This window comes from Salvelinus fontinalis, chromosome 1 (assembly GCF_029448725.1).
Source record: "Salvelinus fontinalis isolate EN_2023a chromosome 1, ASM2944872v1, whole genome shotgun sequence".
In the NCBI taxonomy this organism is placed as follows: Eukaryota; Metazoa; Chordata; class Actinopteri; order Salmoniformes; family Salmonidae; genus Salvelinus; species Salvelinus fontinalis.
Window position 1 is genome coordinate 47,349,241 of NC_074665.1, and position 21,421 is coordinate 47,370,661.

General features: G+C 43.7%; 1 protein-coding gene across 2 annotated transcripts in view; it reads right to left on the bottom strand.

Annotated features, from left to right (window-relative positions):
* cluap1 (clusterin associated protein 1) overlaps window positions 1–21,421 on the bottom strand; it is a 36,144-nt gene that overhangs the window by 4,467 nt on the left and 10,256 nt on the right. Inside the window, exons 3-12 of one of the 2 annotated variants that reach the window (XM_055924090.1) lie at window positions 12,972–13,083; window positions 12,771–12,855; window positions 12,151–12,330; window positions 4,118–4,213; window positions 3,663–3,746; window positions 3,419–3,552; window positions 1,748–1,889; window positions 677–776; window positions 311–421; window positions 1–53 (exon numbers count right to left, since the gene is read on the bottom strand). In XM_055924090.1, coding sequence (XP_055780065.1) covers window positions 1–53; window positions 311–421; window positions 677–776; window positions 1,748–1,889; window positions 3,419–3,552; window positions 3,663–3,746; window positions 4,118–4,213; window positions 12,151–12,330; window positions 12,771–12,855; window positions 12,972–13,083 — 1,097 coding nt within the window. The remainder of the gene's footprint in view (window positions 54–310; window positions 422–676; window positions 777–1,747; window positions 1,890–3,418; window positions 3,553–3,662; window positions 3,747–4,117; window positions 4,214–12,150; window positions 12,331–12,770; window positions 12,856–12,971; window positions 13,084–21,421) is intronic. The other variant, XM_055924098.1, reaches the window with a different exon arrangement.

Here is a 21,421-nt window from a genome sequence, read left to right on the forward strand (position 1 = left end):
CTCCTCGCTGTCTCCACCCTGCATGTTGCCGACGAGCCGCGCTCCGCCTCTCCCTGTTAGGATAGAGGTTTAAGGGTCAAGTGTGATATGAGGCAGCTGGGTCCCCGTGGGGACAGGGGTGGGCGACTCTGGAACCTGGGGGTTTTTCTCTCCAGCCGAACTGCAGTCTAACACACCTGATTCAAACGCTGTAGTTTAAATCAGGTGTGTTGGAGCAGGGCTGGAACGAAAGCCGCCATAGCACACAGTGGCCCTCCTGGCTGGACATGGCCTCAGGAAGAGGGGTAACGCTAGAGTAAAGAGTTAGTACCTGTCATAGGGCCGTTTCTGGTGGGACGGGGTTTAGAGGGTCTGCGATCCTCCATATCACTGTCTGAACCCTCGTCCTCAGGGATGTCCATATCAGAGTCCTCGTCTTTGGCTATGGAGATATACAACTAGAGTATTACGGCCAAGGGCAGTATTTATTGATTAAAGCATGGCATTCAAAGAATATTACACGTGCAATGCAAGCAGAATGAGTTTGACCTCTGAATTGATTACTTTTCAAATTATGCGTGAGACTGTGTTCGAGCATCGATTCGTGTGTGTGTGTGTGTGTGTGTGTGTGTGTGTGTGTGTGTGTGTGTGTCATCAAGCGCGTGATGTTGATTGTGGTTTATTGAGTGTGTCATACAGGTGTGTGTTACTGAACGCGTGTCACCTCCACTCCTCATCAGCCTCCTCTCCTCCTCCCGCAGTTTGTGCTGCATCATCCTAAGGGTGTTCTCAGTCTCCTGAGATAGAACAAAGAAAAATAAGTTGATATAGCCTTTTGTACATCTGTCAATCACAATATATCAGGCAAGACCATGTTTCAAGGTAACAGCCAGTAGAATTCATACCAGGGGTGTGTTCAGTGAGGTGAAGTGTTCACAATGTTGCAGATAAAAGTTTTTTTTTAAGATTAAGCTGACGGGATTCGCTGTTCTGCATGACAGACAATCACTTCTGTTCGAAAATGTTTTTATTTTTTTTTATTTCACCTTTATTTAACCAGGTAGGCTAGTTGAGAACAAGTTCTCATTTACAACTGCGACCTGGCCAAGATAAAGCATAGCAGTGTGAACAGACAACAAGTAATACAGGTAACTGCCAAAATAATGGAACCACTTAAGTAAATGAAAAATACAAAGTATATTAAAAGCAGGTGCTTCCACACAGGTGTGGTTCCTGAGTTAATTAAGCAATTAACATCCCATCATGCTTAGGGTCATGTATAAAAATGCTGGGCAGGCCATTATTTTAGCTACCATGGCTAATACACCCATTGGATGACAATGCCCCCATCCACAGGGCACAATGGTATGATGAGCATGAAAACGATGTAAACCATATGCCATGTCCGTCTCAGTCACCAGATCTCAACCCAGTTGAACACTTTTGGGAGATTCTGGAGCAATGTCCGAGACAGCGTTTTCCACCACCATCATCAACAAAAACCAAATGATGTAATTTCATGTGGAAGAATGGTGTCGCATTCCTCCAATAGAGTTTCAGACACTTGTAGAATCTATGTCAAGGTGTATTGAAGCTGTTCTGGCGGCTCGTGGTGCCCAACGCCCTATTAAAACACTTTATGTTGGCGTTTCCTTTATTCTGGCAGTTACCTGTATATTTGTGAACATTCCATAACATCGCACCCTCTTGAACAGGCCCCCTGACGCCTATGGTACCAACCAAATACAACCCTATGACGCTCGCTCACCTCAAACCTCTCCTGCTCCAGTCTATGGTAGTCCTCCAGCTGCTGCTCCAGGAAGCTCAGGTTACGGAACTTCTCCACGTAGGTCTCGTACTGCTTCTGCAGGTCCTCCTCAATCTTTTCATACTCATCCATGAATGCTGGCCTGGGAGAGGAACAGGTGTGTGAGTGTGAGAAAACTAGTGTTAAGCTGAAATGTTTGTGAGCTATTAATAAGACATTGTCTTAGAAAAATACATGTAATAAAAAAATATTTTAAAAATCTGCAACTATTTCAAGAGTGTTGGACTCTCACTTCTATATTATGGGATTGTTGTTTCTTGTCTTCTAGACTAGCACCCTGCTAAAATATATTGATGTGCAAAAGAAAAGAGTTAGGCATGAAGATAAAATGTGCTTACTGCTTAACTCATGAGCAAAGTTGATTCAATAATCTTTAAAGCACTGTACACGGTATTCACATGAACAAATATTGAGATACAGCATCAGGACAGTCTTTGGGCAAAAGCCTCTAGATGATAGTAACTTTAGTGCTGTACTGTAAGGGAAATCATGGGTTTTCAATTTGCAGTCAGCTCTGACCATTTTGTCTGACTTCTCTTTCCAGGCAGTATGGATATGGATGGAAAGTTTCTTTATTCTGGATAGGAAGGTGGCCAACCTGCACTCCGCTGAGCATGACTTCCTCTATGGCACAGAGGCAGAGAATCCATGTCAGATGAGAATCCTCCATCACCTATTGAGGGGGTTCTTTCTCTCCCGATCATCCAGCACCCCACTGTTCCAGGTGCCTCACTAACTGGGCTTCTGAAAAATAGCCCTACAACAGAGGCAAGGAGGAATACCAGTACCCGAGGAATCCTGATGGCACTTCCCCACTACACTCAGACATTCAAATCCTGGATAGTCTCGAAACAAGCTGGGTCTGAGTGGAACTGGGTTGCTGTGGAGAGCCGGTGTGGAGGCCGGCGGGTTGCTTCTCAGGTTTTCAACCAATGAGGGGAGAGGGTGGAGGATGGAGGCCAGTACACAGACCAATGGAGGATCACGAACTATGACTTCGAAGACGACCTCCGGCTGTTGGTCCTGTACACAGTCACAGTCTAGAAAAAGGCTCCGGACTGCAGGGAGGACGAGGAGGGGGCAGAGAGGGCCCAGCAGAGGAAGAGGAAGAGAAAAGCTTCCAAGGGCAGCTTTGAGGACTCCGCCTCCTCCAGGAAGCGCCCAATGTGGTTGTAAAGAGCAAAGTGGGTGTGGTCAGATGGGCAAGCAAGCACTTGGCCTACTAAATGAACATAGGCAACCCCATGCTTCAGCCTATTTATTTATAGCCACTATGCTGCGTCAGTTGGGCAACAGGTTATAATACTCATTGCTAATAGCATACCTGATAATATGGACCATGCATATAGCCTATGTTAAAATATGTTAATTTAATTTCATGGTCCAAATGTTAAAATGATTTGTACAAATAATTTGACCAATATGTTATTGGGCTCATTTCTCGAGGTGGAAATTATATTTTAGATGGCGTCAGCATAATTGTATTTTCATTCATTTTGGAGTACAATGTCCTTTTAAAAAGTCATCAGAACTGAGCTTCTCAGTCCTTCTAAATATATATATATTTTTTTTTAAAACACATAATTGCCACAGAAGTTTCTCCTAACTCACCGTACACTCTGTAGCGTCTGGAGTCTCTTCTGATTCCTCTCCAGCTCCTGTTTCTTCTTCTCCATTTTGGACTCCAGGCTGGTCTCATCTGAGGACACGTTGTTCAGCATGTCTTTGGTTTTATCCACACTTTCCTGGACCACAGAGCAAGACACATATACATTAGCTAGAGTGGTTGCTATTGAGAGTGAATGGTGGTGGAACATACATATGAGCCGTGTCTGTATCTCAAGACAATACACACCAAAACTTCCTTGATGGCTGCTCTGAGGGCCTTCTCTGTCTCGTTGATCTCCAAGGGTCTGGAGATGGCAGCAGTTCTCATCTCCTATAATGAAGAGAGACAGGCTCAACATGATAAGGTTCAACTCTCAAGGACAACATGTCATTATAATCTGTCACAGATATTCTGGTGAAGAATTGCATAGACATTCTTCTCCAAAGTTTTCTTCTAAGTAATACTTCTAAGTAACCAGTGTGTGCCTGTCTGCAGCGTTCCAATGTCTTCTCAAATCAAGTGCCGTGTCGAATATTTTAAATGATACAGATGTCTTTGGTAAGATCTCCACATATCGGGGGGCTGTCAAACCGTCCCCCACAGTCCCAGACATGCAGTCAAAATCTCTAATTGCTTTCCCCAGCCGTGGTGTGTTTCTGAGCCTGTGTGTGTGTGTGTGTGTGTGTGTGTGTTTCCTTCACCCTCAGGTCCACCTCCTTCCCCAGCAGGTCGTAAAGCGACGCTCCTTTAGACGTGATCTCCGAGGCCAGCTGTCTCGCTGCCTTCAGGTCTGCAATCTGGATCACAGACAAGAGAAGGAGAATTCAGAGGAAAAAGCCTGGAAAAGTACATTTGAAAACACTAAACACGTAATAAAAAAAATAACAATATTTCATGACGATAGAGTTGCTTTTCTTTCCTTTTTTGTGTGCAATTTTCATGGCGGGCCCAGATTCACAAAACACTTCTTACGCAAAAACTTAAGAAGTTTCTTAAGAAAAAAAAGTTCATAAGATAGTTCGTAAGTGTAATTCATCAACAATATCTTAAGATTGAATGATTTTCTTATGAACTTTTCAAACATCTTCTTACGACTGTTTGTTGCAAGGCAACCATTTTAGCTATCTAGCTAGCAATGGCAATCATGTTAGCATATTTCGTACTGAGATTACTGTTCTAAAACATGTTCTTGGGTTTAAAATAATCAATAATGAAACTTTCAGATGAAGTCTGTGAGTGAATTAAACATGTTCAATTGCTTTCATGAGCTTTTTCTCTCACTGCCCTGAGTTTAAGACAAGGGTTTAGCTATCTTGGAATTAACAACATTTCCAAGAACTTTATTTTCAATAATCAAATTTCTTCTTAACTTTTTACTTAAGGAGAACATAAGTAGCGCAATAACATTTCCAATAATCTTTTTGAGGAATAGCAACTTAGCTTAACGTTCTTCTTAAGTCTATAGTTAAGGAAAAAATGGCAGTTAAGACATTTCTTCTCAAGAAGGTTTCGTGAATCTGGGCCCAGTACTTAAGGGCTGTTGACTGTGACTGCTAGTTTTGGGTTGTCACCAGTAGTTATTGATTCGTTCAAGTACTGATCACAGCCTGAATGTCTGGCCTGTGGTTATGGAGGACTGCATCTTTGTGCCTCATGCAATGTATTGTTCTGCAACATAAGCATAAAGCTTCCTCTTAATTACACAAAGTGTGGGGATATCCAACCCTTTTCATATGATGAAGCTGTAAAGTCTCAAAGTAACATTTCGCTTGTTTGCAATGTATGCTGTTTAAACGTAGTGCCAAACATTGGGATGCTGAACACAAGCAGGGATGATGAGTGCAATCTAGATGAGATAGTTGATGTATCAGCAGTGGGCACAGAAAATGTTGGACTGTTTCAATCGGAGAGGACTTCACTTTATTCATGTCAACGCATTTGCTGCCGAAATTAGAGGAATTAAATCTCCTCGCTTCTAACACCTGGGCTGCAGTAGTAGCTGTGACTGAGACATGGCTCGACGGGTCAATGGAGGACAATGAGGTTGAGCTACCTGGTTATAGCATTCATAGAATTGACCGAAACGGTGGCGGCATGTGTGTTTTTACGAAGAATGATGTGCATTTTAACCCTATTTCAGATCTGAAAATGGATGGACCTGAGGTTGCACCAGTATATATACTTCTTCCTAAATGTCATCCTATAGTTGTTGGTATGTGCTATTGGACTCCTAAGCAGAATAATTTCTATGATTACTTGAATCAAATTGCTGTGATCAATTTATTTGCTGATAGAGAATATATTCTGCTTGGCGATTGTAATACAAATGTGCAGTTATCACCCAAGAAAAGTACACTAGTAAATGCCCTGTATAACTGAAACAACTGATTGTTGAGCCAACCCGGGTGTGTAGAGAGTAAGTCAACTTTGGATTTGATTATTGTATCATCAGACCAAGAGAATGTCTGTCAGTCAGGAGTCTTAAATATAGTTTTTAGTGATCATATGGTAACCTACTGTACCCGTAAGAAATCCAAAATACTACTTGAGCCAGGTAATAACTACATGAAGGTACGGTCTATGAAACATTACTCAAAGGAACGTTTGTAGAAGTGCTTGGAAATTTGTATTGGTCTCATGTACAAAACTGCGATGTTGATCAAGCTTGGTATCTTTTTAAGATATGTTTCTGTCTGCACTCGACTATCTGGCTCCGATTAAACAAATCTGAATCATACAGAGGTCAGGAAAATTGATCACTTCCAAGATCTTAGACCTCACAAGGAAAAAGGATCGCTACCTGGCCAAATTCAAAAGCACAAATCTACAAGATTATGATGGTTATAGTACCTGTATAAACCAGATACACAATGGATAAGGTCAAATCCAAACATAACATAGACACTATTAATGCCAACTTACATCAGACTCGTAAACTGTGGAACCTTTTAAAAGGACATTGGCTCAAAAACTCCCCATAAGGTCAAATCCTGTAGTGTTGGCCTTGATATTGATGATGTTTTATGCGATAACCAGATAAAAGGTTGCAAATATATATATATATTTTTTTTTACCACTATAGCCTCATCTCTGGTTAAGTTGTTACCGACCTGCTCTGGACACTATGGCCAGTCTTTCATTAACAACTTTTACCAGTCTCAACGTCAACAGTGAAGAGGCGACTCCGGGATGCTGGCCTTCTAGGCAGAGTTCCTCTGTCCAGTGTCGGTGTTCTTTTGCCAATCTTAAGCTTTCCTTTTTATTGGCCAGTCTGAGATATGGCTTGCTCTTTGCAACTCTGCCTAGAAGGCCAGCATCCCGGAGTCGCCTCTTCACTGTTGACGTCGAGACTGGTGTTTTGCGGGTACTATTTAATGAAGCTGACAGTTGAGGACTTGTGAGGCGTCTGTTTCTCAAACTAGACACTCTAATGTACTTGTCCTCTTGTTCAGTTGTGCACCGGTTAGAGACAGTTTGCTCTGTTCTGTGAAGGGAGTAGTACACAGCGTTATACGAGATCTTCAGTTCCTTGGCAATTTCTCGCATGGAATAGCCTTCTTTTCTCAGAACAACAATAGACTGATGAGTTTCAGAAGAAAGGTCTTTGTTTCTGACCATTTTGAGGCTGTAATCAAACCCACAAATGCTGATGCTCCAGATACTCAACTAGTCTAAAGAAGGACAGTTTTATTGCTTCTTTAATAAGAACAACAGTTTTCAGCTGTGCTAACATAATTGCAAAAGGATTTTCTAATGACCAATAAGCCTTTTAAAATGATAAACTTGGATTAGCTAACACAACGTGCCATTGGAACACAGGAGTGATGGTTGCTGATAATGGGCCTCTGTAAGCCTATGTAGACATTCCATAAAAAAATCTGCCGTTTCCAGCTACGATAGTCATTTACAACATTAACCATGTCTACACTGTATTTTGTATCAATTTGATGTTATTTTAAATGGACTTTTATTTTATTTTATTTTTTTAAACAAGGACATTTCTAAGTGACCCTAAACTTTTGAACGGTAGTGTATATATTCTTATTCCATTCCTTTACTTTTGTGTGTATTAGATAGTTGTTGTGGCAGGAAAGTGAGAAGGGGAGCTATACGGGTATGATCATGTTAGACTTGCTGAAATATTTTGACACTGTGGACCATGATAGTCTCCTGATGAAACTGAAATGCAGGGGTCTAAATGATGTAGCAGTGAATTGGTTTAGGTCTTATATGACCAACAGAACACAAGTACATAATGTTGGTGATGTTCTGTCAGAGGCCAAAGAAACATCCTGTGGAGCATCGCAGGGATCAATTTTAGGGCCTCTCTTATATATGTTAGTGATATGCCAGCTACAGTAAAGTGCAAACTCCTGCTTTATGCTGATGACTCAGCCATACTGATATCAGTCAAGGGTACAGTTTACATAGAGGAGACCCTGAGTAAGGAGTTGCATTTTGTTAGAGATTGGTTGACTGACAACAAAATGTCGCTACATTTAGGAAAAACGGAATAATTTTTTTTTGGAACAAAACATCGATTGCGTAGGGCTGACCAGATAAAGGTAAACTGTGCAAGCAAGGAGATTTACACTCGTTTTTGATTCACTTATTTTGGTGTGTCCCTAGATCAATCCCTTTCTGGAGACCTGATTGCTGCTAAAAATTATTTCTAAAATGGCAAACAAATTGAAATGGTTTATATCGTAACACTAGATATTTTAACATCAAAGTTAAGAAACTGCTCGTCTCAACCTTGATTCAGTGTAATTTTGATTATGCCTGCTCTGCATGGTATAGTGGGCTATCAAAAAAGCTGAAAAAGAGAATATAGGTCATGCAAAATAATGTTATCAGGTATATACTTAAAATGTCCCCCTAGGACCTATATAGGGGTACAGGAGTTTCTGGAGGTGGGCTTGTTGCTTTTGGAGTCCAGAATGATGACAGAAGTGAGCGCTATGGGGCGATAGTCATTTAATTCAGTTACCTTTGCTTTCTTGGGTACAGGAACAATGGTGGCCATCTCTGGGATAGATTGAAAATGTCCGTAAACACACTAGCTAGCTGGTCTGCGCATGCTCCAAGGATGCGCTAGGGATGCCGGCAGCCTTGCGAGGGTGAACACGCTTACATCGGCCACGGAGAAAAAGAACCCACAGTCTTTGGTAGCGGGCCGCGTCAGTAGCACTGTGTTATCCTCAAAGTGAGCGAATGTGTTTAGCTTATCTGGAAGCAAGACGTCGGTGTCCACAACGTGGCTGGTTTTCCTTTTGTAGTCTGTGATTTAACTAGGCAAGTCAGTTAAGAACAAATTCTTATTAACAATGACGGCCAAACCCTAACCTGGACGACGCTGGGACAATTGTGGGCCGCCCTATGGGACTCCCAATCACGGCCGGTTGTGATACAGCCTGGATTCGAACAAAATTGTTACTTTGTGATAATTGTCTCATAAAATATATAGTTTTGTCATTCCTTCTAAGATTCTGATCTACGACAGTGTGTACAGAGATGCCCAAAGTGGTCAAAATGCAAATCCCAACCAGTTTAGGCGGGTCGAACCTAGGGGTGTGAACATTTAAACAAAATTGGGATCTTTAACGTTAAGAAAAATCCGTAACGGAAAAACAATGGTTTTGCCCCCTCCACAAAACTCAAATCACAGTGTGTGTTCAGACTTCGGTCTGTTGCGTATAAAATATCCTAGCCTATTAATTGATGATAAGGCCCTGCTTTACTGAAGTTGCGAGACATTGAAAGACAAGAAATTGCGAAATACAACATTCCAGCACGCCCCTCCTCTCTCTCTCCGTCCCTTGCTAGCTCGCTATGAAAGATCAGAGTGTTTGTGTTCTCGGAAGCACGGCAACTAAAATTGGTCTCCTCCATTCCAGAAAATACTGAATCTTAGGAATCGATTCTTAGCGGACGATTCCTACCCCAAAAAAGCAATGTCTTTCCCTGACTTTTCCTAAATGGTTGTATTTTACATTGCTCATGTCAGAATTGTTCAACTCACAAACAGAAAAGTATTTAGAGCCTTTTTACCCCATAACTATTCACAACTTAACCCGCAAGACAATGAGCTGTAGGATGTTTGTACCGAGCCAGGCACTAGGCATGTGTCTCTGTCTCTCTTTCCGCACTGAAGCATACCACTCTGCATCCTTGCCTCTGAAGCTAAGCAGGGTTGGTCCTGGATGGGAGACCAGAAGGATTAGGAGGCACTTTCCTCTGGTTTAAAAAAAATATTAGCCCAATGCCCCAGGGCAGTGATTTGGAACATTACCCTGTGTAGGGTGCAGTCTTTCGGATGGGAAGTTAAACGGGTGTCCTGATTCGCTGTGGTCACTAAAGATCCCATGGCACTTATCGTAAGAGTAAGAGTGTTAACCCCGGTGTCCTGGCTAAATTCCCAATCTGGCCATCATGGCCACCTAATCATCCCAAGCTTCCAATTGGCTTATTCATCCCCCCTCCTCTCCCCTGTAACTATTCCCCAGGTTGTTGCTGTAAATGAGAATGTGTTCTTAGTCAACTTACCTGGTAAAATAAGGTTATAGATAAGAATGAATGGGCGATAATTGTGCACGTTACTTCACAATTAAACTAGGCCTAACTGAATGATAAGGACGGTGAAGAGGTCGATTTATATATAAAAACAATAGTGTGATGACGAGTTCATGTTATGCCTACCCATCAGCATTGGCGCTCATGATTTTAGCAAATAATTTGACGGCGCGGGTTTGCGGGTTAATACTGTATCATTCTCTTTTACTTTGTCAAAAGAAGCTGTTACAGGACTGTTTTATTTGCTATAACTATTACTAAATGTATTGTAAGGGAAATGAAAACATTCTACGTGTTGCACTAGACTTTTAGAATACTGCAAAACATATCTGAGTTGATGAGCGAGGGGAAGCAAACAATGCTTGTCAGCCTGCGCATCAAAACTACACCTAAACTATACCTAAACTAATTTCACAAACAATAAGAGCTGGCCTAAAGACAAGATTCAATTGACAATAGTTGATGAGTGACAATATTATGGGTGGTAAAATTATACATGAAGAGATGGGCACTAAATGGAATTGACAGATGCAGGGAAGGGAGCATCACTTTATCAAATCCTCCAAGTAAAACGTTTCACAAAGAGCATATTCTGCAGTTTCTATGACACTTACTTTTGTCAAATAACTCAAAATTCAAGAGGTGCAGCTCTATTTCCAAAAATAACCGCATGGCTATGCGTTCAGAACATAACCACTCACGCGGCAGCATTGCTCTAGCGACTAAGACTAGTAACATAAAACTTGAAATATGCTATTCTGTTTTTTTAAATACCTTTTCTTAATTCCACAATGTTTCTTTAGACCTGCCAAAATGAAATAATAGATTTGTGTGATGGATTTTAACTCTTTAACTAGTGGTTTTTCGTTTTAGCTAGAAGTAACAAACTAATGAAAATGGTATTATGTTCTTTGAATTAATCGTTTTTTTAGTATTCTAATTGTATTTATTCTAAGACCTTCATAAACAACCAAATTATTATTCTTCCGATAGCATATATGAAATGTATGTATTAGACTGTTACGAATGTTGATGTGTCATTGGCTGTGTTGAAAATAGGAAAAGAACAATTAATTCAAAGAACATAATTGAACAGTAGTATATAAGCACCAACTCTTGTTAAATAGTGCGTAAACAATTGTAAAGGATGAATTGCATGAAGAAATATTATTGGAAATAAATGTATTTATGTATATGTATGTATATGGCCTATATATATATAGGCCACAATAGTGTAAATCTACAAAGTCCTAGTGAAAAACGTTGGCCTATATATATATATATATAGGCCAACGTTTTTCACTAGGACTTTGTAGATTTACACTATTGTGGCTAAATTTCTACATGGATTTATTTCCAATAATATTTCTTCATGCAATTCATCCTTTACGCACTATTTAGCAAGAGTTGATGCTTATGTTTGTACACCTTGCGGGTGGACATGCATCTGATGCATATGCTAAAGGTGACCCCCGGCAACGTTCTCTAGCGGGTACTTATAGGCTGAAAGGCCAGGCGGTTAGTGTTAAAAAGCCGTAGTGTACCTTTACAGACAAACAAAAACGCCGTAGCCGAGGCACTTTCAAGGGTATATGACTGCGGTAGATATACTTTAACTTCAATGCCCGGCCCCAGCAGTCGTAATAGGACCATTATTTTGCATTGTGAATTGACATGGAATTTTATGACTCTATCTTACCGTTTTAACAAAAAAACAAAAACAAAAAATCTGTTTAAACCTTAAGCAAAATTGTCCATTTGTCACATCTGTGGTCGAAGCCCCAACAGGTCTGAACTGTCTTTACAGACAGGGCTGGGAGTATCTCCTTGTCTGTGGGGCTGAATATATTACAATACCAATAACCCTGTAACATCAACAGAGAAACCCCATGCAGCCTTTGCTATGTCAGGGGTCCCCTGCTTATATTAACCTAGTCATATCTATGGGCTAAACAGTACCAGTCAACCATTTTGGACCTCCACTCCATTTCTTCCTAAAAATAAAATTTCTTGCAGATCTTTTCTCATTTGGTAGATTTTTTTTGTTACATAGAAGGTACATGGAGCTAGCATATATGGGGATACATGGAGTTATCATATTTGGAGGTAGGCCTACATGGAGTTGGCAACATGGAGGTACATGTTACAGTGTCATTCTCACCTTGGAACCCAAGTCAAACTTGAATTTGCTATTGTCCTCCTCCACTTTGTCCCCTGAGGCCATCTCCTTGGTCTTCATGGCACTGTACAGCACTGAGGTGATCTTCAACATCTCTTTCACAGCGTACCCATCAGCCTGGTACAGACGCTTTGTGTTCACCTTGATGTGAGCCTTTGTTGCCTGGAATCAGGTGAAAACACATTTTGAGTTCCCCTCCAAAAACCTGTTAGCCTCGTAAACTACGCATTCCCTTATTTTCTAAAGACGTTAGCACTTAAAATGAAAGTGGCCTTGTAGAACAGTTACTACAAAATAATACGATATGTGATAGACAAATATGGGAGGTCTCAAAATAAACAAAATATTGACAAACAGACAAATAAATGAAACAAACGGAGTGGCTGTGAATCCAACTTCTCTGGACCCCTCTTCCCGACAGCTAAAGGTCCCTAAGCCTCGGTTCATATACTTGACACACTGTCTCTGCTCTACTGTACTCTGGCGAATGGTAACAATTTAACAAAGTAAGACCAAGGCTGACGGGACTTTAGCTCTGGGGAAAAGGGATCCAGGGAGGGGGGCGCCACCTCTGCCTTAAACAAATGACAATGCATCTTTACCATAAATTGGGCCACTGCCTTTATGAAGAAAATCCTGTCTGTCTCCGTGTCCACGTCACTCGGTATGTCCATTTGCGGTTCATATCTGTTGGAACGACAAAAACGTACGATACAATAAAAAGCATTGCAGCAGTGTGCTGTATCGTATGAATTTGACAGAAGACTAGCTACTGCATTTGTCAGACTTTGCCTATTTATCACCTTTTCACAAGCCAAATGAGAATTTCTGCCACCAGGGTAAAGTTGGGGGTCCTGAAGTTCTCCATGGATATCAAGCGAGGATAGCCCAGAGCCCGCATCATTTCTGTGAAATCTGTCAAGAGATGGTTATTTGCATTATAAATGAGATCCACTAACTACTTTCTGCTGGCTGATACACAATAAGTTGGAAACCAGTAGAAAAAGTTAACTGGTGTCATGATGCCTAGACCAATAGTTCATATTGAACTTATCTGCTACCATAAATAGCAAGAAAGCTAGATTACTTTGGCAAATAGCCACCCTGTATTGCAAACCTTAGGAGAAACATCTTGTTTTCATCACATAGCTAACGTTACATAATGTTAGAGTATCACAGTATGAGTCATAATACCCATAAAACCTAGTGGTCAAACACGGAAATGGTTCCAATTGTTTTTTCCCCCCATAACATTTTTCCCATAGGGGCTTTCAAAACCACTTCAAATAAGGTCTGTGTTGTGTAGGCTTACCCTAATGTGACATTTTGATAATTAGCCGCTAATGTGGCTAGTCTATACATTCATGTCGCAAACTTCATGTCACTCACATGGGCCATGACGATCTTGACGAGAGTACAAAGGTAAGAATCTCTGGATTAACTATCTCATGTTATTGAAATCTGTTTAAAATGGACAATTCTGTGAACTATGTTAGGTAAGTTTAAGTTTACACAGTAATTGTTATCTAGCTAGCTCATGGTTGCTAGCTAGATAGCAACATTAACCTGGCTAGATGGCTGCACTGAATATTAGTCATTAAAACAAGTTGATCATTCTTTGGCTTTTATAAACCATCAGTCTAATTTGATAGTTAACTAGATAGCTAACTTAGATGGTAAAGAGGCATTCCTGATAATGTTTGTTTGTGTCTAGTGGTGAAGGGTGGGTGCTTCAGGTACTACTTGACTTGTTTTTGTCATAATTGGTCAAGCTCATTACATTTGGTTGGGAATCATTGATGGATAGCAATATTCAAAACTTTTCTCTGATTTTCAAACAAATTTAAGTCTAGACCACTCAGCAACGCTCAAAACTTATTTGAAAGCCATGCTGGTGTGTCTTTGGCATTCAAATTTGTGTAATTCTTGTGTGAAAAATAAAACTATCCCAGGGCTAGGTTTTCAGAAGACTGAGGTGGGGTTTCCTCTAACTTTTTACCTGGGCTTTGCTCCTTTCATATTTATTTTGATCCTGACAAACTCCCCTGTCCCTGATGATGACAAGCATACCCATAACATGATTCTGCCAACACAATACTTGAAAATAGAGAGGGTTTCACTGTGATGTATTGTATTTGACCCAACCCTGTAGTTTTTAAATTTAGACCAGAAAATACATTTATTTGCTGTGTTGTCTTGCAGTTACTTAACAGCCTTGTTGCAAACAGAATGGATGATTTGGAGTGGATTTTCTAACACAGTCTTATTTCTTTTCACTTTGTGAAAAAAAAGTTAAAGGGGTGCAGACTTTCTTTCGGCACAATGGTGTTCAGATTACTTGTATTTTGCTAAATTTGTACCTTGTGAACTGTGCACACACCAACGTTTGCAAGCGTCCACTTGAAGCTTGTTCCACTGTAATCAATAGTGAGCGCTAACTCAATCACTCACATCGATATTGTATGGAAATCGATGGAGCTGGGACAATTCGCTGTCGCTACATGTGCCTTTTGTGCTCTTCTAAAAGACAAACCTCAAAGAACTAAGGTATGATACAAATACGGTGCATCCGAAAAGTATTCAGACCGCTTGAAATTACATGTGTTCCTCATCAATCTACACACAATACTCCACAATGACAAAGTGAAAAAAAAATCTTTTTTTTTGTGCAAATGTATAAAAAATTTAAAACAGATAACTTATTTAAATAAGTTAAGTATTCAGACCCTGTGCTATGAGACTCAAAATTGAGCTCAGGTGAATCATGTTTCCATTGATCATCCCTAAGATGTATATCCGACTTGGAGTCCACCTATGATAAATTCAATTGATTGGAAAGGCACATAACAGTCGATATAAAAGATCCAACAGTTGACAGTGCATGTCCAAGAAATGAAAAAAAACTAGCCATGAGGTTCAAGGAATTGTCCGTAGAGCACCGAGACAGGATTGTGTCGAGGCACAGATCTGGGGAAGGGTACCAAAAACTTTCTGCAGTATTGAAGGTCTCCAAGAACACAGTGGCCTCCATCATTCTTAAATGGAAGAAGTTTGGAACCACCAAGACTTTTCCTAGAGCTGGCCGCCCAGCCAAACTGAGCCATTGGGGAGAAGGGCCTTGGTCAGGGAGGTGACCAAGAACCTGATGGTCACTTTGACAGAACTCCAGAGCTCCTCTGTGAAGATGGAAAAACCTTCCAGAAGGACAACCATCTCTGCAGCACTCCACTAATCAGGTCTGTATGGTAGAGTGGCCAGACGGAAGCCACTCCTCAGTACATGACAGCCAGCTTGGAGCTTGCCAAAAGTCACCTAAATGACTCAGACCATGAGAAACAATATTCTCTGGTCTGATGAAACTAAAAATGAACTATTTCACATAAATGCCAAGTGTCACATCTGGAAGAAACCTGGCACCATCCCTACGGTGTAGAATGGTGGTGGCAGCATCATGCTGTGGGGATGTTTTGCAGCAGCATCATGCTGTGGGGATGTTTTGCAGCAGCACGGACTGGGAGACTAGTCAGGATCGAGGGAAAGACGAACAGAGCAAAGTACAGAGAGATCCTTGATGAAAACCTGCCCCAGAGCGCTAAGTACCTCAGATTGGGACAAAGATTCACATTCCAACAGGACAACGACCCTAAGCACACAGCCAAGACAACGCAGGAGTAGCTTCTGGAAAAGTCGCAAAAACCATCAAGCGCTCTGATGAAACTGGCTCTCGTGAGGACCGCCACAGGAAAGGTGTCACGTTCCTGACCTATTTATGTTAGTTGTTATGTGTGTTAGTTGGTCAGGACGTGAGGTTGGGTGGGCATTCTATGTTTTCTGTTTCTGTGTTGGTTTTGGGTTGCCTGGTATGGCTCTTAATTAGAGGCAGGTGTTTGGCGTTCCTCTAATTAAGAGTCATATTTAGGTAGGCGTTGTCACAGTGTTCGTTGTGGGTGATTGTCTTCCGTGTCTGTATGTTATTTCGTACCACACGGGACTGTTTCGGTTTATGTAGTCTGTTTCCTATTTCGTGCGTTCTTCGTGTCTATGTAAGTTCTCATGTTTAGGTCAGTCTACGTCGTTTGTTATTTTGTATCATTTCAAGTGTAGTTCGTGTTCGTTTTTCGTCTTGTCATTAAATTCATTATGTGTTCAAACTTCGCTGCGCCTTGGTTCAATCCCTGCTCCTCCTCTTCGGATGAAGAGGAGGAGGACAGCCGTTACAGAATCACCCACCATACCAGAGCCAAGCAGCGGAGTCAACGGAGTAAAGGACAGGGCAACAAGGACTTCTGGACTTGGGAGCAGATATTGAATGGAGAAGCTCCCTGGGCTAAGGCAGGAGAGAATCGCCGCTCTCAGGAAGAGAGGGAGGCAGCTAAAGCCCAGGAGCGGTGGTTTGAGGAGGCAGCAAGGAGACGTGGCTGGAAGCCCGAAAAGCCATGGGAGCAGCTGGAGGCACTGGGGAGAGCAGAGGCTACCGGAGAGAGGAACCGGAGCTATGAGGGAACGCGTCTGGCACGGAAGCCCAAAAAGCCCGTAAGTAATTCCCAAAAATTTCTTGGGGGAGGCTAGGAGGTAGTGGGCCAAGGGCAGGTAGGAGACCTGCGCCCACTTCCCAGGCTTACCGTGGAGAGCGGGAGTACGGGCAGGCGCCGTGTTACGCAGTAGAGCGCACGGTGTCTCCTGTACGAGTGCATAGCCCAGTGCGGGTTATTCCACCTCCCCGCACTGGGAGGGCTAGATTGGGTATTGAGCCAGGTGTCATGAGGCCGGCTCAACGCGTCTGGTCTCCAGTGCGTCTCCTCGGGCCCAGTTCCTCCTCCACGCACTCTCTCTGTAGTGTGTGTATCCAGTTCGGTGCCTCCAGTTCCGGCACCACCCACAAAGCCTCCTGTGCGTCTCCAGAGCCCTGAACACACTGTATATTCTCCCCCTACTAATCCTGATGTGCTTGTCCTCAGCCCGGTGTCACCAGTGCCGGTACCTCGCATCAGGTATAGAGTGGGCTTTGAGAATACAGTGTGCCCTGTCCCTGCTCCCCGCACTAGTAGGAAGGTGCTTATCCTTAGCCCGGTGCCTCCAGTTCCGGCATCACGCACCAGGTCTACAGTGCGCCGTATCCGGCCAGAGCCATCCGTCTCCCCAGCGCCATCTGAGCCATCCGTCTCCCCAGCGCCATCTGAGCCATCCGTCTCCCCAGCGCCATCTGAGCCATCCGTCTCCCCAGCGCCGTCTGAGCCATCCGTCTGCCATGAGCCTGCAAAGCCGCCCGTCTGCCATGAGCCTGCAAAGCCGCCCGTCTGCCATGAGCCTACAGAGCCGTCCGCCAGACAGGAGCCGCTAGAGCCGTCCGCCAGACAGGAGCCGCTAGAGCCGTCCGCCAGACAGGATCCGCCAGAGCCGCCAACCAGACAGGATCCGCCAGAGCCGCCAACCAGACAGGATCCGCCAGAGCCGCCAACCAGACAGGATCTGCCAGAGCCGCCAACCAGACAGGATCTGCCAGAGCCGCCAACCAGACAGGATCTGCCAGAGCCGCCAACCAGACAGGATCTGCCAGAGCCGCCAACCAGACAGGATCTGCCAGAGCCGCCAGCGAGCCATGAGCAGCCAGAGCCATCAAAAAGCCATGAGCGTCGAGAGCCGTCAGCCCGCCATGAGCGTCGAGAGCCGTCAGCCCGCCATGAGCGTCGAGAGCCGTCAGCCCGCCATGAGCGTCGAGAGCCGTCAGCCTGCCATGAGCGTCGAGAGCCGTCAGCCTGCCATGAGCGTCGAGAGCCGTCAGCCTGCCATGAGCGTCGAGAGCCGTCAGCCTGCCATGAGCGTCGAGAGCCGTCAGCCTGCCATGAGCGTCCAGATTCGTCAGTCAGCCATGAGCTGCCCTTCAGCCTTAAACGGCTAGATACCCAGAACTGCCCATCAGTCCAGAGCTGTCTCTCTGTCCGGAGTTGCCCCTCTATCATTATCTCCCTCTCTCTCTTGATCTACCTCTATATTCTTATCTATCTCTCTGTCCCGGTGCTGTCCCTATCAGTGATGTTATTAAGAGGATTTTGTGGGGGTAAAAGGAGGGTGGACATTCTTAGAGGGAGGAAGCTAGGATGGATTATGGTGGGGTGGGGACCTCGCCCGGAGCCTGAGCCACCACCGTGGTTAGATGCCCACCCAGACCCTCCCCTAGACTTTGTGCTGGTGCGCCCGGAGTTCGCACCTTATGGGGGGGGTAATGTCACGTTCCTGACCTATTTATGTTAGTTGTTATGTGTGTTAGTTGGTCAGGACGTGAGGTTGGGTGGGCATTCTATGTTTTCTGTTTCTGTGTTGGTTTTGGGTTGCCTGGTATGGCTCTTAATTAGAGGCAGGTGTTTGGCGTTCCTCTAATTAAGAGTCATATTTAGGTAGGCGTTGTCACAGTGTTCGTTGTGGGTGATTGTCTTCCGTGTCTGTATGTTATTTCGTACCACACGGGACTGTTTCGGTTTATGTAGTCTGTTTCCTATTTCGTGCGTTCTTCGTGTCTATGTAAGTTCTCATGTTTAGGTCAGTCTACGTCGTTTGTTATTTTGTATCATTTCAAGTGTAGTTCGTGTTCGTTTTTCGTCTTGTCATTAAATTCATTATGTGTTCAAACTTCGCTGCGCTTTGGTTCAATCCCTGCTCCTCCTCTTCGGATGAAGAGGAGGAGGACAGCCGTTACAAAAGGACGACCCAGAATTACCTGTTGTAGAGGATAAATTCATTAGAATTAAATAAACTTCAGATTGCAGCCCAAATAAACTCAGCAAAAAAGAAACGTCCCTTTTTCAGGACCCTGTCTTTCAAAGATAATTTGTAAAAATCCAAATAACTGCACAGATCTTCATTGTAAGGGATTTTAAACACTGTTTCCCATGCTTGTTCAATGACACAATTAATGAACATGCATCTATGGAACGGTCATTAAGACACTAACAGCTTACAGACGGTAGGCAATTAAGGTCACAGTTATGAAAACTTAGGAGACTTTCTACCGACTCTGAAAAACACCAAAAGAAAGATGCCCAGGCTCCCTGCTCATCTGCGTGAACGTGCCTTAGGCATGCTGCAAGGAGGCATGAGGACTGCAGATGTGGCCAGTGCAAAATATTGCAATGTCCGTACTGTGAAACACCTAAGACAGCGCTACAGGGAGACAGGACGGACAGCTAATCGTCCTCGCAGTGGCAGACCACGTGTAACAACACTTGCACAGGATCGGTACATCCGAACATCACACCTGTGGGACAGGTATAGGATGGCAACAACAACTGCTCAAGTTACACCAGGAATGCACAATCCCTCCATCAGTGCTCAGACTCTCAGCCTATTGCGTACAGAGGCTAGACTGAGGGCTTGTAGGCAGGCCCTCACCAGACATCACCGGCAACAACGTCACCTATGGGCACAAACCCACCGTCACTGGACCAGACAGGACTGGCAAAAAGTACTCTTCACTGACGAGTCACGGTTTTGTTTCACCAGGGGTGATGGTCGGATTCGCGTTTATTGTCGAAGGAATGAGCGTTACACCGAGGCCTGTACTCTGGAGTGGGATGGATTTGGAGGTGGAGGGTCCGTCATAGGCTGGGGCGGTGTGTCACAGCATCATCGGACTGAGCTTGTTGTCATTGCAGGCAATCTCAATGCTGTGTGTTACAGGGAAGACATCCTCCTCCCTCATATGGTACCCTTCCTGCAGGCTCATCCTGACATGACCCTCCAGCATGACAATGCCACCAACCACACTGCTCGTTCTGTGCGTGATTTCCTGCGAGAGAGGAATGTCAGTGTTCTGCAATGGAAAGCAAGAGCCCGGACCTCAATCCCATTGAGCACGTCTGGGACCTGTTGGATCGGAGGGTGAGGGCTAGGGCCGTTGTCACAAGCCGGCTCATAGCCTGTGACAAATGAGAGGACACGAACAACAGGTATAGGCCAATTTAAAAGTATTCTTTATTATTAAACAAACTATTAACTTAAACTAAGAAAAAGGAATGAGGTGTGGATGTATCATAATGTAAGGTGTATGTAAAGTGCATGGATGCGTGAATATGTGTGTGTGAACATGACTGAGTGAAAACTATGCAAAACCACAAAGGAACAAACAAATCATGAGCATACCTGGAGGAGCAGAGAGAGAGAGAGCAAGAGATGATTAGTAAGCAGTTTTATACCCTGAGCCCAGGTGGCTCCAATCACTTAGCGACCCTCCTCTGCCTGCAGGAGGAACCGCCCCCTGCACTGCAGAGGAGGAGCCGTGACACCCCCCTCCTTAAAATGAGGGTCCCACCCTCAACCCAACTTCCTCCAACATATTCAAAATAATTCAGATTTCCCAAAAAACAAATAAACAACAAAAATACCAATCCCGGCTCCTAGCAGTAGCCCCGTGTCCCCCAGCTGACTGTCCGCCCCTCAAACTCAGCAGCCCTGGTACCTGGGGAGCAATTTAAGAGAAAAGAGGCGCAGACAGCCCGTAGGGGTCAGCAGAGAAAAGATACAAGCTAGGTTAAAGGAGCACGGGACAGAGCATCAGCAATGATATTATCCTTACCACTAATGTGCCTAATATCAAGGTTGAAAGGTTGCAAGAACAAAGCCCAACGCATCAGGCGCTGGTTTGGGTTTTGCAGAGACCTCAGAAAAACAAGTGGGTTGTGGTCAGTGAACACAGTTAAAGGGGTCAAACCAGAACCAACATAGACCTCGAAGTGCTGTAAAGCCCAAATGAGACCTAAAGCCTCCTTTTCAATTACAGAATAGTTTTTCTGATACTTATTAAATTTTCGGGAGAAGAAACTGACTGGACACTCAACCTTGTCGTCATTCTCCTGGAGAAGCACAGCCCCAGCACCGATTTGACTGGCGTCTACCTGCAATTTGAAAGGTTTCCCAAAATTTGGTGCTGCCAACACAGGTGCCAAGCACAAAAGAGTCTTAACTGCATCAAATGCCTCTTGACACTGGGTGGACCAGATAAATTCAGCCTTGGCCTTCAACAGATTGGTCAGTGGGGACACTACTACCGAAAAGTTTTTACAAAAAGCACGGTAGTACCCCGCCATTCCCAGGAAGCGCATCAGTTCTTTCTTTGTAGAGGGCTGTGGGAACTGCCTCACAGCCTGAACCTTGGCTTCCACGGGACAGACAAATCCCTGACCAACAACCTTGCCTAGGTATGTGACTGTAGCTTTGGCAAACTCACATTTTGCCAAATCAATACCTGTGTCCAACAGAC